At 41.2% G+C, this 18,463-nt stretch overlaps 1 protein-coding gene across 2 annotated transcripts in view; it reads left to right on the forward strand.

Annotated features, from left to right (window-relative positions):
- LAMA2 (laminin subunit alpha 2) overlaps positions 1-18,463 on the forward strand; it is a 1,085,231-nt gene that overhangs the window by 813,251 nt on the left and 253,517 nt on the right. For both annotated transcript variants that reach the window (XM_040429125.1, XM_040429126.1), the window contains exons 32-33: positions 4,349-4,542; positions 7,512-7,654. In XM_040429125.1, the coding sequence (XP_040285059.1) occupies positions 4,349-4,542; positions 7,512-7,654 (337 nt within the window). The remainder of the gene's footprint in view (positions 1-4,348; positions 4,543-7,511; positions 7,655-18,463) is intronic.

The raw sequence follows: 18,463 nt of genomic DNA on the forward strand, positions 1-18,463 counted from the left end.
AGGACACTTCTCCATGCGCAAAGAAGTATGCAAATGCTGGATACATGGATTACTGCTATACTTACTAAGGCTACTTCCATACTAGCTGCAGCCTTCTCTGGCAGGCTGTTCTGGTGGGTGAACAGCCTGCTGGATCCATGCTGCCGCTAGTGCACATGTGCCCCCGGACTACCGTTCCGGCCCCATTGACTATAATGGGGGCGGGCCGGAGTTCCGGCGGCAGCACGGAAAACATGCCATCGTGACAAGAGGCGGGCGGAATAAAACTACGACATGTCGTAGCCCAAAAAAATTTACTTAGTGACTAATTACTTTGTCAAGAAGCACATTTTTTTGTAAGTAGTGGGTGCAATGACAGGGAGCTGCAATAGCGCTGCTCCCCATCATTATACCCCTCAGAGGCCGTGTTCATACATGATCGCGGCATCTGAGGGTAAAAACTGTGTAAAATTAACATACTTTTTTTTATTAAACATACCGCCTCCACTTGCTCGCCATCTTGCTTGAATATCTGACACGAGATCTCGCATGGCGTCACCACTCACCAAACACTGGATTTCGGCCGAGATCTTCAATCAAGATGGCAGCTGACGTGGTGGTAAATTTGAATTTTTTTGTTTTTTACACTATTAAAAGTTAAATCAATTCGCTAACACGAAGCACAAGAAAATTCGGCTTCGAGGCGAATCGAATTTATCCGGAAATTCATATCGAATTCCACTTCGTGGGATTCTATTCGCTCATCTCTAAAGATGTGCTCTCCTGAGCAAAGCTCTCTTACAGCTTTGATAAGAAGACTTTTTACACCTTGTCTCCTAATACACATACATTTTCCTAATAAAGTATATGACAACATTTTTAACTTCACTATCCGTACACTATATTGAAATTAAACTGAAATGATAGTTACCTGTTAACATCTTCCTGGTCAACGCTGTTATAGTACATTGCTGGAAGTATATATTTTCTGTGAGTCTCCATACTATTACAGTAGGGCAGCGATGACATGGACTCAGGAGCTGTACCACACCTGCACCCTGGTACTTTTGTGTATTATATGGGCAATCATGCTCAAGTCCTCTATTGGGACTTTTTAAAAAGAAAGTACTTTGCAAAATGGAAAATTTAAGTACCCGCTTCAAGAAAAAAATATACATAATTTGAATTGCTATAATGACCCATACAAATATTATATATAATACACACACACGTATTTAAAAAAAACACCAAAATTGATGGGTTTTTATTTAACCCCTTCATGACTGCTGTTTCACCTTCCAGACCAGCCCTTTAATCTGCAAATCTGCCATGTATAACTTTATGTGGTAATCATTTCGGAATGCTATTACTTATCCAAGCCATTCTGAGATGTTCTTGTGTCTCCATTTTCTGAATGTAGGGGGTCTTTTTTGTTGTTGAAAGAGTTGATGTTTTAATTTGTACCATTTTTGGGTACTTATGATTTTTTGAATGTTCAATATTACAGTTTTTTGGGGGCAATATGTCCAAAAAATGGCTGCTTTGGCACAGTTTTCTTTTTTTACAGTGTTCACCTAAGGGGGTAGATCATTCAATATTTTTATAGAGCTGGTCATTATGGATGCAGCAATACCTAGTATGTGTATTATTTTTTATTTTTATTTTAGTTTTACATAATAAAAAGCATTAAAAATGTCTCCCTTTTCTGAGAGCCATATTTTTTTTTGTTTTCTGCCGATTGTCTTGTGTAAGGGCGAGTTTGTTTTTTTTGCGGGAAGGGTTGATTTTTATTGGTGCCATTTCTGAATATGTATGATTTTTTGATTGTTCAATATTACACTATTTTGGGGCAAGGTGATCAAAAATGTCTGCTTTGGCACAGTTTTTTTTTTTTTTTAAAGCATTCACCTGACGGGGTAGGTTATGTGATATTTTTATAGAGTAGCTTGTTAAAAACATGGCAATATCTAATATGTCTATTTTTAGCAAATACTTTTTTTTTTTTACTTTATTTTTGTCTCAGTACAGAGACTTCAGCATTTCAGGGTTTGATACATATTTCAATGTACTGTAGTACAGTATATGCTATATTGTACTACATTGAAACTGTTAGTTTCAAACTGTTAGTTTCACACTGACAGGCTTCCATATATGGCAGACCCCAATGCCTTTGGGAGGTGAGGGGTCAATGGAGAGCGAGTCCCTTCCTTCTGAGATCCTCTTAAATTCCTCGTTCATTGCTCATTGCGGCATAGAAGGGTTTAATCTGCCAGCATCTGCATTTACAGCATGCTGATGTATTGATAGGTTGCGCACAGCACCAAGTCACTTCCCATTGTGACATAGTAGACAAATGTAAGGAAGGGGTTACAAACGGTGCAGAACCTCTGCTGTCTATACACAGCAGACACTCAGAGGCAAAGTTTGTGATTGGCCATAACGCTAGTCACAGATTTTTAGATTCAACCAATTTTTATTTTCACGCATCACTTGTGCGTTGCTTGAAAATTGCAGCATGCTCTATATAGTGCGTTTTTCACGCAACTTAGGCCCCATAGAAGTGAATGGGGCTGTGTGAAAAATCGCAAGCATCCGCAAGCAAGTGCGGATGTGGTGCGATTTTCACGTATGGTTGCTAGGAGACGATCGGGATGGGGACCCGATCTTTATTATTTTCCCATATAACATGGTTATAAGGGAAAATAATAGCATTCTTAATACAGAATGCTTAGTAAAATGTCCATTATGGAGTTAAAAATAATAAACAAATTTAACTCACCCCATCCACTTGGTCGCGTAGCGGATCTCCTCTTCTTGCTTCTTTCTTCAGGACCTGGCAAAAGGACCTTTGATGATGTCACTGCGCTCATCACATGATCCATCACATGGTCCATCACCATTATTATTTTTAACCCCTCAATGGACATTTTACTAAGCATTCTGTATTAAGAATTAGAACTGATGTGGCGCACAGGAGTGACACACAAACCACTAATAGAGGTGCACACAGTAAAAGAGGAATCACCCTTCCTCTCAAAAAGAAATGACTAAATTATTGTAAGGTAACCGGGCACACTCAATATATTTGGATCATATAGAATTTAATGTATTCATAAAATCATAAAACCAAATAGATACTCAACAATGGCTGGAATGCATAGCCTAAAAATAAATCAAAAATGAATAATAAATACGAATGATAAACAGTCTATGATAAAATAGGACAGTGCGATAAATAGATAAGACAGTACAATAGTCCTATATTGTGCATGTGCACTAGGGACAATCTCCCAAAGACAACCTATGCTGGTCGCTCAGTGATAAACTTTGCTTCCAATGATAGTCTATGCCAGCATCAAGTCTATGCTGCTATTTCCAAGATATTCATGGGTGGTATAGACAGTCTCAATAATACTCCAGATATATACTAAAGTGTACTTTCAGTGAGTCGAAGTGTAGCGGCGTCCCGCTATACTTACAAGTCAGCGGCGTCCCGCTGAGCTGTTCTGAATACTGCTCCTTTCCAATGTGAGCTCTTGTTGTCGTCCTGTTTGGAAAAGTGCTTACCGTGCCTGTTGAATACCCCTGTTATTGCTCTGGACACCTCTATTGTGGAAAAGGAGACCGGTGTCCTGCAAGCTCTATCCGTCCGACTTCTGCGCTGGTGGCTGTTTGCACGTGTCTACTGCTACTAGAGCTTGTGGTAGTGCAGTAACTTTCCACTCCTCGCGCACTGGACAGTTTCTTGTGGGTACGTTAACACATTGACAATTTGAATCCAATAATGTTCCAATTTTTCTGGGGGATCTTTGACCAGACGAGTTTCGGGGTTCTAAATGACCCCTTCCTCAGAACCAAGGGAAAATAATTAAATCTACAGAACACCTAACCCAAACCCGAACTTCTGTGAAGAAGTCCGGGTTCGGGTCTGGGTACCAAACATGCCGATTTTTCTCACGCGCATGCAAAACGCATTAAAACACTTTGCACTCACGTGGAAAAGTCACACATTTTCCCGCGACACACCAACTTCCTATCCAGCCCTCACAGGTGACGCCCATGTAAAAGAGGCCAAAGTGCTAATAGTTGGGATTGGAGGTACCTACTATCCTCGGTGTAGAGCAAACATTTTGTACATAGAGCCGGAGTGCTCACAGAAGTGCTTAGCTCCCTCTAAAACAGCAATGACAAAAGAGAGTGGGTGGTCATTAAGGGGACTCAATACTCATTTTTGTTCTTGTGCTTAGTTACAGTACACCAAGAATTCTAAAGTTTGTCTCCAAGAACTTAATTTGAAAATTATAGTTTTAAATCCTCTATTATATTAAATAACTTAATATACTATATAATAAATAATATTTTTTTTCAGGTGTGCATCAGGTTATACTGGTAATCCCAGTATTCCAGGAGGCTCCTGTCAGGAATGTGAGTGTAACCCTTATGGATCATTGTCCATGATCTGTCATCCAAGCACTGGCCAATGCACGTGTAAACCAGAAGCTACAGGCCTGAAATGTGGTGGCTGCACTGACCGGCATGTACGGGAGGGTTCACTGTGTGCATGTACGTATACTAACATGATTGACAACTTTTTATATGATGATTATTATTATACAAGTCATGGTTTCCAGCAATGTCTTAAGTGTTGAGGTAGAAAAAAAACACTGTGGCCATTTTTAAGGTCTAGATGTGGCAGAATATTTCAACAAATCCATGGAAAATCCCATGTGTATGTATCAATAAGGTTTCATCATTACCCTATTTTTCCACTGAAGAATTTCCTCTTCATATTAGCCTATGTGTACAACTACACCGACAGGTTTCTGGATGCAGTTTTGGAAGCCAAAATCAGGAGTGGATTATAAAAGGAGAGAAAGTATAAAGGACCGATAAGACTTTTCTTCTTTTTTTATTTCGCTCCTGGTTTTGGCTTCCAAAAGTGCATCAAGAAACCTGACTGTGTTGGTCGCACCCTGTAGGTACTGTATGTTCACACTAGAGATGAGTTAATCAAAGTCAAATTACTTGACTTCAATCAGAATTTCAGGAAAAATTTGATTAATCACAAACTTCCTCACGCTTTGTGGTAACTAATCTATTTTTCTTGAAATGGTGGTAAAAAAATACATACTCATTTCATCGATTTGCTCGCGGAGAGTCCGTTGCAGCCATTTTGATTCAATGAAGATAGCTATAATGGCCTCCCCGCGAGCACAGGGATATTTTTTTACCCTAATTAACCCTTGAAAGGCCTCAATTTGAATGTCAGATGCCGCGATCATAGATGAATGCGGCATCTGAGGAACTCAATAACGGGAGGGGGGGGGAGTGGCACGATCACCGTTCCTCATCATTGCATACGCTACATACAATGGAATGCTATTTGTGACAAAGTAATTTGTAGCAAATTGAATTTCTTTGAAATTCGGCGAAGCAGACAAATCGAATTTTTGATAACTTTACTAGTTCACAGTATGGCAAATCTGACATGTATTTAAAAGAGGATCCATAGGAGAAATCTAGGGCTGATTCTTACCATGGATGTGCAGTTTGAATTGAATGACAATAATCCACATGAGGCTAATCTGTCAGTTTTTTCATTTGGAATCTGCAAGAATAATTGACATCCTAATAATTAGAATGTTTTTTTTCAACAACACATCTGGATTTTTATTTTGAGGTACATGTGAGTGGGGTTATGAAAACCCCATTCCTTTTTACATACTCTGGATGAGTGGATTTAATGAGGACTTTGGCAAGGAATCTAATTCTAAATGTGTAAACCAAATAGTTTTATATAGTGTCATTGTTGAGGCAGCATAAACCCTAAGTGCGGGTCTGCTGACCCAAATTCACAAGATGTCTTGCCTTTGCTACAAAAATAAAAATATTTCTAACTGAATAGAATTTAAACATTTCCAAGTCAATAATAGTGTGCCACTGTTGAGCTTGGCATTGTACAGGAATCCTACCAAGTGGCATTGCCTAAGATGATGGTAAAGTACTAGTGATATTTTAGTGTGAATTGCTGTGTGCTTGTGCATGTGTTTGATGTGTTACTAAGCCTCTTGTGCTAAAATAACATGCATAATATGCCACATAAACTGGATATATGATGCAGCAGGGCCATTATAAAACTCATTTACCCTTCAGCAGGTTTTCAGTTGCTAAAAAGGACCTCTCTCACTTTTAAGGACCTCTCTCACAGTTTATTTGAAATGAATAAACTGTAGATTCACACTCCTTATATCACCATAAAGTAAAGGTGCTTTGGTTTTAATAATCTTCAACATTTTTGTTACAAAGGTAATATTTCAAAAAATTACCTTAGGGCCCTGCAGATAGGGGGAACTAACTTAACCTGACCTGTACCCTATCCTACTGTGCGCAATATTACATATCCATGGGTGATGGTTACTAGTAGATTCACCAGAGAAACTGCCAGTAAGAGATGTCCTAAGGCTAGTTACACAGCTGCGTAAAGCTATCCAGCAGGCTGTTCAGGCAGAGGAACAGCCTGCCAGAGTTTACCATATTTTGCATTGCCCGATAAGGCCGTGCACAGCCAGAGCCCTTTGACTATAATGGGATCTGGGAGGGATCTAGACACTTTCCAACATGAGTGCAGGGTTTTGGCCAGATCTCATTACAGTCAATGGGGCCTAGTGGTGAACACCATTGTCCAGCTAGACCACATACATCTAAAAACAAGTAGGGGATATTTTATCACAAGAGAAGGGTGTAAAAATCTTTATAAAGCCCTCAAAGTGGGATAAAAAAAAATGCAAAGTTATCCATTCCTTACCAATGCCTGTAGCTCCAGTTCTGATGCTTACCAGGCCCCCTGGTGGTCTGTGCTTTGTGGTCCCTGTCCTCAGTGATTGGGTGAGTGGTCATCTTAAGTCACCTGCTATATGGGACCAGGAAGTACACACTAGTAGGTACCCAGAAAACCGCAGAACGGGTTCAGCGAGGCATAATTGAGGTTGAGTATCCTTTAATTTGTTTCTTTTATCCCACTTTGAGTGCTTTCTAAAGAATCTTTCCCTTCCTGGACAACCCCTTTAAATGAACTCAAAAGTCTTGTAATTATTAAACCTTCCAGGCAAGTAGTGAAATTATTTCAGCCTCCTCAACCTCCATACAAAACCTAATATTTTGACAAATAGCTGCTGTTCATGTAGACACAGCATATTTATACATTTTGCATGAGCTCAATTCATCATTTATGTAAATCATGAGTAACATGGTAAATTAGAATATGTTTGGTACATTTCCAGGTGGAACCTTTCACTGTGGGTGCACCTTAAATGCTTTTACATTTTTACAAGCAAATTCATTTTTGGTTGTTTAGCTCTTTCCATAGCACCTCTGCTTCTCTATTCAAACATGGAGGAGCTAATTATGGGATTAGCATCATCAACATTCACGGCCTGTCTTTATCTTTGTACTTCTTACTATAGTACAAAAATATTGAACATCTGCCTTCGATGTTTATTAGAGATAAATATTCTATGCTGCCCTCTTCACAGTTTGCGATGATGAATGTACAGGCCTCCTTCTTGATGACTTGGATCAGCTGAACCAGATGGTCATGAGCGTCAATCTTTCTGGCCCACTGCCTCCACCATACAGAATGCTGTTTAGCATTGAAAATGAGACTCAAGAATTAAAGGTAAATGTGCTAGTTCCTTACTTAAACATGCAAATGATGAAGGCTGATTAAAAGACATTGTGATTTTTGTCAGTAGTTTGGATGCTGCTTGTAACCAGAATATAGTATCATGCCAAGACACACAAAAAGGACTTTAATTAATTTATAATTTTTTTAAAATTTTTCATTCATATTCTTTTTATGATAAATTAAATTTACTGTGAATTACCTTATGGTTAAAAAACAGCTGGAAAATCTATCAGCGTCTTTCAGTGCCTTGAATTAGTTGGTTGTTTCCTAATGTAAAGGTCCCTTTACATGATAAGATAATTAATTCAATTGAGCGACAAAGAAGTTGTTATTCGTGTCATACATCGTCTGTCAGACATTTCCACCCACTGTGAAATCATCTGTGTTGTAAACGATACCTGTGGAATTCTGTACGATGAACGATGATTTAGATGTCTACATCAGCGATCACAAGAATGCTAAACTAAACGATTGTTTCTTTTACATAACTCAATAATCAATAAATTTTGCTCAATTTCACGATTTACCGATTATCTATTCATTTAAATGGGGCCTTTAGTAAGAGAGGACTATCAGGTGAGTGGAGGATGTAAATTTGGCCTGACTGATTCTAAAGACAAATAGATATGTTGAAGGCAGCATCAGTAAGCAATTGAACTCCGCAGGAAAGCAATCAGAAAGACAGGGTGGACATTTTGTTTAATTTATTAGATTTTTCTTTTTTTTTTTATTATTTGTGTTGGTAAATAATCAAACTTTAGTTATTTTACTGGATAAACATTCTTATAGGCACTGAAGGTTAATAGTGTAAGGCGTTAAACTAGGGGGGAAAAACTGTCCAACACAAAGAATAATCAGAGTTATTTGTGAAAACTGCCATAAAAATTGTGGAAGTGTCAGTGTTCAACAACACATCCATATTATAGCTCTGTATTGTACAGAGCCTTAATAGAGCTTTCATAGAGGTGCATGAGTCCTCAACTCCACCGTCATATTTAATTGTACCCAATTTCATATAGAGACATAAAAAGTAACGAAAAGCAGAAAGTAAATTGTTGTATGCTCCATCACATGAGGTCAGAGCTTGAATGGCGGTTCATGAAGGCTGTACTCTTGCATTGTAAAGTAGATGTACAGGCTCTGTAGACACTATTGGGATAATTTATTAAGACCAGTGTTTTAGACACCTGTCTTAATCCCGCTGCGCTCGTGCTTGATGAGCCTAAGTTACGTAGAGGCGCCGGTCCCTACATAACTTAGGCGTATCTCCAGCCAGCATACAACAGACTTAAATCTATGCCAGCTCCCTTGCTGGCGTAGAGTTAGATAATTTTCTACACCATAAAATTAGATGGGTCTGCCAGCCTGCCCACTTTCCAGCCCATGCCATGCCCCCCTTTTTTAGAACTGGCATACATGGCATGGAAGGGGAACTAGTTTGCCACAAATCTTTTCAACAATGACCTTCTGGTATTGCACCATTTTTCTCGTCCTCTCCACCAGAGGAATGAGAGATGAGAAGTTCTCTTTGTAGCAGGGGTCGATAAAGGTGAGCAACCAGTAATCTGTGTTGTCTAAAATGCGTATAACGCGCGGGTCGCAGGAAAGGCAGCCTAACATGAAGTCAGCCATGTGTGCCAGAGTACCAACAGGCAAGACTTCGCTGTCGTCATCAGGAGGATGACTCAATTTCCTCATCCTCTTCCTCCTCTTCTGCCCATCCAGATGGAATTAAACTTCCATGGGTATTACCCTCTGTAGCTAAGGCAACCGTCTCCTGCTCCTCCTCCTCTTCATCGCCCAATTCGCGCTGAGAAGACGAACTGAGGGTGGTCTGGCTATCACCCTGTGTAATGTCTTCTTTCCTCATTTCCACATGCAAAGTGACGTCCTTAATTGTGAGCAGCGAGCGTTTCAGTAGACGCAGAAGTGGGATGGTTACGCTGATAATAGCGTTATCGCCGGTCAACATCTGTGTTTATTCCTCAAAGTTTCTTAAAACCTCACAGAGGTCAGACATCCATGCCCACTCCTCGCTTGTAAATAGCGGAAGCTGACTGGAAAGGCGATGACCATGTTGCAGCTGGTTTTCCACTACTGCCCTCTGCTGCTCACAAAGCCTGGCCAACATGTGGAGCGTCGAGTTCCAGCGCGTTCTCACGTAGCACAACAGCCGGTGAGCTGGCAATTTCCAGCGCTGCTGCAGCGTTGACAGACTGGCTGAAGCTGTCGATGACTTGCGGAAATGTGCACACACGCTTCACACCTTCACCAGTAGCTCAGCAAATTGGGGAAGGTTTTGAGAATCCGCTGAACCACTAAGTTTAAGATGGGAACTAGGCATGGGATGTGTGTGAGCTTGCCGAGCTCCAAAGCCGCCACCAAGTTACTGCCATTATCAGACACAACCATTCCTGGTTCTAGGTTGAGTAACTAGAGCCACGTGACAGTTTTGTCTCTTATCCCCTGCCACAGCTCTGCGGTGTTGTGCTGTTTGCCCCCTAAGCATATTAGCTTCAGCTCGGCCTGTTGCCGCTTCCCCACTGCAGTGCTACACTGCTTTAAGCTACCGACTGATGGCTGACTGGTGCTGCACGTGGATAATTCAGAGGTGGAAGTGGAGGAGGCGGAGGAGGAGAGGTTGGGGTTAGAGCCACTAATGTAGGTGCTGACGGGAACCCTGATCAACATAGGGCTCGCTATCCTTGGCATCGTTAGCACCTGTGCCATCCCAGGGTATGACTCTCTCCCGGCCTCCACAACATTCACCCAGTGTGCCGTCAGGGAAATGTAGTGTCCCTGGCCAAATGCACTTGCCAATGTGTCCATAGTTAAGTGGACCTTCCCAGTAACTGCGTTGGTTAGGGCATATGTGATGTTAAGGGACCCATGTTGGTGTAAGACAACGGCACACCTTGAAAAATAGTGGCGGCTGGGGACTGCGTAACGGAGGACAGCCGCCAACATCAGGCTGCGGAACGCCTCAGTGTCCAGAAGCCTAAATGGCAACATTTCCAGGGCCAGTAATTTTAAAAGCTGTGCATTTAGTGCTATTACCTGTGGGTGGGTGGCTGGGTATTTGCACTTGTGTTCAAAGGCCTGGCTGGAGTAAGGATATTTGCACGCTGCGCTGGGACACGGAACAGAATGTGGTCGATGATGGTGCTTGTGAAGGTCCAGGTGCAGGGCGGGAGCCTTCCAGGCCTACGCCTTCGACAGGGAATTGGCCAGGACATAACACAGGGGAAGAGGAGGCAGTGGTGTGACCCACAGACACAGATTGTGGACCCAGGCGTTCGTCCCACTTATTATGGTGCTTGGATGCCATGCTGGTGGTGGTGAGGTTGCTTTGGTTCACGCCCTGGCTCATTTTGGTATGGCACCAGTTGCAAACTGCTATTCTTTTATCGTCCGCACTTTCCTCAAAAAAGCGCCACACTGCGGAACACCTTCCCCTTGGCAAAGGAGATTTCCGCAAAGGGGTGCTCCGTGGAACAGTTGCAGGCCTGTTTAGTGTGGGCCACCTTCTCCCTTTTGCCACCCCACTGCCTCTTCTAGCCTGTTGCGTTGCAGCAGATTCCTCCCCCTCTGTAATGCTGCCCTCACTCGGCTTTCCACCTTCCCAGGTTGGGTCAGTGACTTCATCGGCCACCACCTACTCTTCCATTTCCTCACTCTGCTCATCCTCCTGACTTGTTAACCTAACCAAAACCTCAGTGATTGACAACTGTGTTTCATCCTCTTCATCAACCTCTTGAGACAGTAATTGCCGTTGATTTATTGGCAACTGTGTCTCATCATCATCTACCTCATTAAACAGTAATTGCCTTTCCACACCATCATCTTCTTGTGACTGTGGATGCTCAAGCGTTTGGGAATCAGGGCACAAGATCTGTCCCTCTTCAAGCGTGCTAGCGAGAGGGCCAAATCAAGGAATGGTGCTGAAAAGAGCTCCTCGGAATATCCAAGTGTGGGATCCCTTGTTTGTCCAGACTCTCTATGGTGGTTGGTAGGAGGATCAGGGTGAGGATTGTGTGGACCAGACTTCTGGCTACTGAGACTGGACTTAGAAGACAGGGTGGTGCTTAACCAATTGGAAGCATTATCTGCTGCAATCCAACTGACCACCTGGTCTGACTTCAAGAGTGGTGTCCTGCGCCGCCCTGCAAACTGAGACATGAAACTAGGTATCATGGATGATTGTTTTTCTTGTGCTCTGGCAGCAGCAACAGTTTCACCGCACCCAGGGCCAAGGCCTCTGCGTGCACCATCAGCATCATGGCCACTTCCCCATCCCTTCCTGCTCGCCTTCTTCATATTAAATGTTATATATGCTTGAAAGTATATCACGCGTACAGTAGAGTAGGATTTGGAAGTGTATGCGCAAACAAATTTTAAAAGTTATTTGGGACGTGGAAACGTCACACAGGAGATATCCCGCATATAATGTCAATGCTGTCACCAACGGCTAATAAAAAATTACAGGGAATGGTACAGGTATTTGAGATGAGGAAACGTTATACAGGAGAGGTACCACCGGTAATTTCACTGTCCGCAGCGTCTACGGAAAAAGTACACTGGTTGTCACAGATATTTTTTGGATGCGCACACGTTACACTGCAGATGTGGCACTGGAAATGTCACTGTCAGAAGTGGACACCGTCTATTGAAAAAGTACACTGGATGTCACAGATACATTTTTTCAGTGCACACGTTACATTGCAGATGTGGTGCTGGTAATGTCACTGTCCACAGTCGACACCGTCTACGTAAAAAATTCACTGGATGTCACAGATATTTTTGGGATGCACACACTTTACACAGGAGATGTGGCACAGCTAATGTCACTGTCCGCAGCGGACACCGTCTACGGGAAAAGTACACTGGATGTCAAAGATATTTTTGGGATGCGCACACTTTACACTGGAGATGTGGCGCAGCTAATGTCGCTGTCTGCAGCGGCCTAACTATTGCATGCTTAAAAGGACTTTTGGGTCTATAAAGTTTTAGCTATTTAGCGCAGTTTGCGCTAAATATAGATATTGCTGCTGCCACACACAACAATAGTCCTTAAAATGACTTTTGGGTCTGAAAAGTTTTTCTAATAAAAATATTTCTATATCACTCCCTACACTGTCTGTCCCTTCCTGAGCACAGCTCTCCCTGACTAAGACTGAGCCGAACACGCGTCATCGGGTGCTATATAGCACCCGATGACGCGTTTCGGTCAGTCAATCACTGTAATGCCAGAAACCAACATGGCTACGGCATTACAGTGAGGGCAGTACCCACCAGCACCTTTTTTGGCTGCGTAGCAGCCAAGAAACGTGCTGGTAGAAGACTCGAGCATTGCGCTCAAGCACATGCGGTATTTGGCTGAATACCGCCATGTGCCAAGCATTGAGATGCTCAAGCCGAACCGCTGTTTGGTGGAGCATGCTTGATCAACACTACATATAACTGCAGCGCTGAACGCTGAATATATTTTGTTTTTCTACTGAAATACGTCACTAAAGGTTTTACCACATATAACTGCAAAAGGGAATTCTAAATATATTTTGTTTTTGTATTGAAATAATAATAACTGCAGAAGTGAAATGCGTCTATATTTTTTGTTTTGTGCTGGTAAATAGAACAACAATATAGAGGCTCACCTGTCTATAGGTAAAGGTACGGTGCTCTTATCGTGTTGACTCACCCAGTCAAAAGTTGAGTAAAGAAACGTATATTGAAACGACAGGCACTCACCATCTGAAACCACCCAGAAATCTCTTGAAAATTGGGTAGTACATATTCAAATTGAATGTCTTAAAGATATTCAATTTGAATATGTACTACCCAATTGTTGCTAAATTTCTTCTCCTTTCAACTTTATCCCCCCTCCCCAAGTTAATTTTCAGGGAATCAGATTTATACCAGGTCAGGACATATCCTAAAATACGTCACAATTATGGCTGATTTTATCTGCGCCTCTTATAATGTTAACGGTCTCAATGATCCTAAGAAAAGGTCCAAGATCTTAACATATATGAGGAAAGAAAAGGTGGACGTGATCTTTTTCCAAGAAACTCACTTTAAAAAAACATTGACCCCATTCTCCAAAACATTTCAATACTGCCATTGGTATAACTCAACCACGCCTCTATCTAAAAGAAAAGGAGTCTCTATCGTGTTTCACAGAAAAATGGGTTTCCAACACATGGACACACTGTGTGATAGGGAGGGCAGATATATATTTGTCAAAGGCCTATTATATGGAAAGATATACACATTTGCCAACTTCTATTCACCTAACACGCTACAGCATCGTTTTCTCAAACATGTCCTGAACAAGTTAGACTCATTTGTTGAGGGTGTTTTGGTCCTGGGAGGTGACTTGAATACCCCTCTGGAACCAACCATAGACACATCTGTAGGCAAAGCTAGAATAGCGTACCGTGACCTTAAAGCCTTGAAGAAAAAACTCCATAACCATGGTTTAGTTGATGTCTGGAGAATGTTGAACCCAAGCTGCAAAGATTTCTCGTTCTACTCCTCTACTTACAATCTTTACTCAAGATTAGATTACTTCTTTATGCATAATAGAGATTTACAAATCCTGAAAAAAGCTGAATACAAATCTTTCCACTTATCAGACCACGCCCCATTATTAGTGCAGCTCTCTCCTGGAGATACTAAGAATAGCTCATTTAATTGGTCGCTCAATGAGAGCTTACTGACAGATCCCAAAGATTCAGCAGCAATCATGTCAGACATACAATCGTTTTTTACTGATAATCTACAGGGGAGAACCTGCACTTCTCTTGAATGGGAAACACACAAGGCAGTGATCAGGGGTAGATTGATTAGGTGAGGCTCATACAAAAACAAACTTAGAGAGAAAGAAATTAATGACATCCTTTCCCAAATAAAACGACTGGAAACAGTCCACAAATTATCACTGGAGAAAAAGGTAATAAAAGATCTCACAATTTTGCGATCCAAACTCCTGGAGTTAATGGAAAGGAAGAATCAAAAATATTTATATATTATTAGATATAAAAAATATTTAGAGGACAATGGTTGCAACAAAAGACTAGCTAGAATTCTACAGAAACAAAGGAATAGGTCATACATAACTAAAATCAGAGACCAGACCAACTCTCTATGTAACACCTCAACGAGTATTACGAATGCGTTCAGATCCTTTTACGAAAAACTGTACAATATAAATAAATACACCCCTGACCAAGTAGAAATGAAAACCAAAATTAGAGAGTTTCTAAACTCAATAGAAATACCCAAATTGACCACAGACCAGCAATCAAAACTACTAACCCCCTTCTCACAAACTGAGATAGAGTCGGTTCTAAAATCTCTTCCCAACTGTAAAAGCCCTGGCCCAGATGGTCTGACGGCAAGTTATTATAAAAAGTTCCAATTGTCTTTAATTCCCCACATGTGCACTATTTTAATAATATAGCAATAAATGACTCATTCCGTCCAGAATCCCTCAACGCCCATATCACATTAATACCCAAAGAAGACAAAGACACAACATTATGTTCAAACTACAGACCAATTTTCCTTTTAAATGTGGATATTAAAATTTATGCTAAAGCCCTAGCGAATAGACTTAAGAATATGATCCCAAATATCATCCATAATGATCAAGTCGGTTTTACCGAAGGTAGGGAAACTAAAGATAATATATACAGAATACTTCATGCTATACAATTAGCTCAGACAAAGAACATACCCCTCATGTTTGTAGCAACAGACGCAGAGAAAGCGTTCGACAGGCTTAATTGGTCTTATTTAGAAGAGGTCCTAAATGCTTTTGAATTTCCCCAAACATTTGTATCCAAAATTTTAGCCATGTATACCTTTCCATCAGCTGCTGTTAGGGTAAATGACTCATTGTCAACCGCCTTCCAAATCTCAAATGGCACACGGCAGGGGTGCCCTTTGTCACCCATTCTGTTTATCCTATCTTTGGAACCATTACTAATCAAGATAAGATCCAACCCTCATATCCAAGGCATCACCACATCTAGGGAACAACACAAGGTAGCGGCATATGCCGACGACACCTTATTCATGATAACTAATCCCCTACAAGGGATTCCCACACTTTTGAAAGAATTGGAAGATTTTAGCTCTATTTCTTATTTGTAGATTAATTTTCATAAATCTGAAGTATATAATGTCACCACGCCCCAATTAGTATGGCAAGAGATCATTTCTACTACCTCCTTAAAACCATCTAACACTTCCTTTAAATATTTAGGCATCAACATTAGCAGGAACTTCCGGGAATTATATACATTGAACTTCCTTCCTCTTCTAACTAAGGTAGAATCAGCCTTCAAAGACTGGGAGACACTGTACGTATCCTGGTTTGGGCGCATAAATGCCATTAAAAATGATACTTCCCAAAGTTTTATATATTTTACAGGCTTTGCCTATTGACATTCCTAAATATTTCTACAACACTCTTAGGAAGACGATTTTAAAATTTATTTGGAGATCAAACAGCAATAGGATACAATATAGTGCCGTTTCTATGGCTAAGGCGAGCAGTGGTCTGGGGGTACCTGATTTCCTAAAATACCACCAGTCTATACACATAGCTAAGTTAATGGAGTGGTTTATTAAGCCTTCCAGAAAGAGATGGATAGATATAGAAAGAGAGTTGCTGCTCCCTGAACACCGCTTGCTATTGTGGAAAACAGTAGATAACCTTTACCCTCACAAAACTAAAAAAACAGGAGACCCTCTGACTAGTTTTTCCTTAAAAATCTGGCATAAAACTAATAAAAAAACACAATTTCTGACTTCTAATATGGCAGTGACCCCGGTGGGAACATTGATCCCTCCCCATCTCAAAGATCAAAAAAATAAGATAATGAAGGTGGATGAATTATTTCTTGCACCGATAAGGAATTTAGTACATGACAATGTCTTCATCTCATATATAGATCTTAACGGATACTTTTCAGAATTAGATCTTTCCTTCTGGCATTATTCGCTGCTTAAAGACTATATAATGAAATCAGAAATTTATAACTCTTCTGCCAACCCCTTAACGCCTATACAAAAATGCATCAGAACAAATACCCCGGTTAAAAAAGCTATCTCCTCTATCTATAACATTATCAACAATCCCACCTCCCCCCCCCCTCGTACCTTGAAAAATGGACAGCAGAACTAGGTAGGGATTTCAATAGCTCCGAGATAAAAGACATCATTGCAAATACAAGATCTAAATCAATTAGCCCCAAAATACAAGAAACTCACTTCAAAATAGTCTCACGCTGGTACAGAACCCCTATTATACTTAATCGTATGCTCCCAGACATATCCCCGTTGTGTTGGAGATGTGAAGCGGAAAAGGGTACCATATCCCATATCTGGGTTCACTGCAAAAAACTAGAAACCTTTTGGAAATCCATTACAATGATAATCAATAAAACTTTTAACACGACAGCTAAAATACCCCCAAACCTGATTCTATTTAGTATATTTGATATACAAACTTCTACTATCAGACACCCTTTAACACTACATATGTTAAACGTAGCCAAGCTACTTGTCCCTAAACTATGGAGGGAAAAAGAACCCCCATCCATCTCAGAGTGGCTGAAGGAGATGCATACCCTACATAATTACGAGAAACTAAGATTAATTAGAGATGATAAGCCAAAATACCATCAAACTTGGGACCCTTGGATCAAACTTTTAGAAAAAGATGCCATAACAGAACATCTTAAATTAATCAGCTTCATCATCCTGACCCTGTACTCATAAGGTTAGATTAAACCTGACTCCCTCCCCTCCCACCCCCTTCCCCATGTTTCTCCTGTTAAATTGTTCTCCCCCCCAAAGTTACTGTTCTCTTTGAGATATAGCTGGGATGACTCGACTAGGTTTGCCACACTCAGTAATTGTCACGGCTGTATGTGAGCAACAATAGTATACACAGTAAAAGAGCTACTGACCGGACCCAAACTAGGGAGGATAAAGGGTGACCCCTGTCAGACCCTCAAAGCTCTCCCTATTCTGCTAAAGCACATGCCCGGATCCAAATGGCGGAACGAGGCATGCCCACGTGCCTAAGACTGATGACCACTGTAACCCCTACAATAGTGGAAGGGGCACGGCCACCGGTGCCCTACTCAGTATATGGAGGGAACCGTGGCCACCTCAGATCCAGTCAGAAAATAATCAGGTGCACAATAATGTCTGTACACTTAGCTGAAGGTGTTGCAGCCGCAGAGAAGACGGATCCAAGGACAGCTGGCAATATCCGGAGTGCTTGCTGCAGCAGAACACAGGTCTAGTGAACTGATAGCTACAAGTGAAGATACTAAAGCAAGAGCTACAACTGAAATGAGAACTATAATCCACGCCCTACAATAGGAGGAGGGGTGATATAAAGAGAGGGAAATCAAACGCATGAGGAACAGCTGGGAGGAAGGAAACCAAAAGTAAACAGAGCAGTGAGAACTCCTCCCAGCTCTAGTAGTGACATCATCACAGGGGTGGAGAAACAGAGCTGTGAGAACGTCCCAAAGCTCTGGTAGTGACAGTAATTTAGAAGTTGGTTAAACTCCAAAGTATTAAGGACACTGTAGTGATAAAGGTACATAACAAATGGCAAACACAATTCATGTTGTCAATAAAGACTTCGGTCCTAACTTGATATTTGATTGCCTGTCACCCCAGCGTCAATGGTTATAGGTTCAATAACTTTTGCGAACTAGAAATTTTCTTTCTTACATTAATACTTGATTGTTGTACAATCCCATTGTAATACAT

This window comes from Bufo bufo, chromosome 4, assembly GCF_905171765.1.
Source record: "Bufo bufo chromosome 4, aBufBuf1.1, whole genome shotgun sequence".
In the NCBI taxonomy this organism is placed as follows: domain Eukaryota; kingdom Metazoa; phylum Chordata; class Amphibia; order Anura; family Bufonidae; genus Bufo; species Bufo bufo.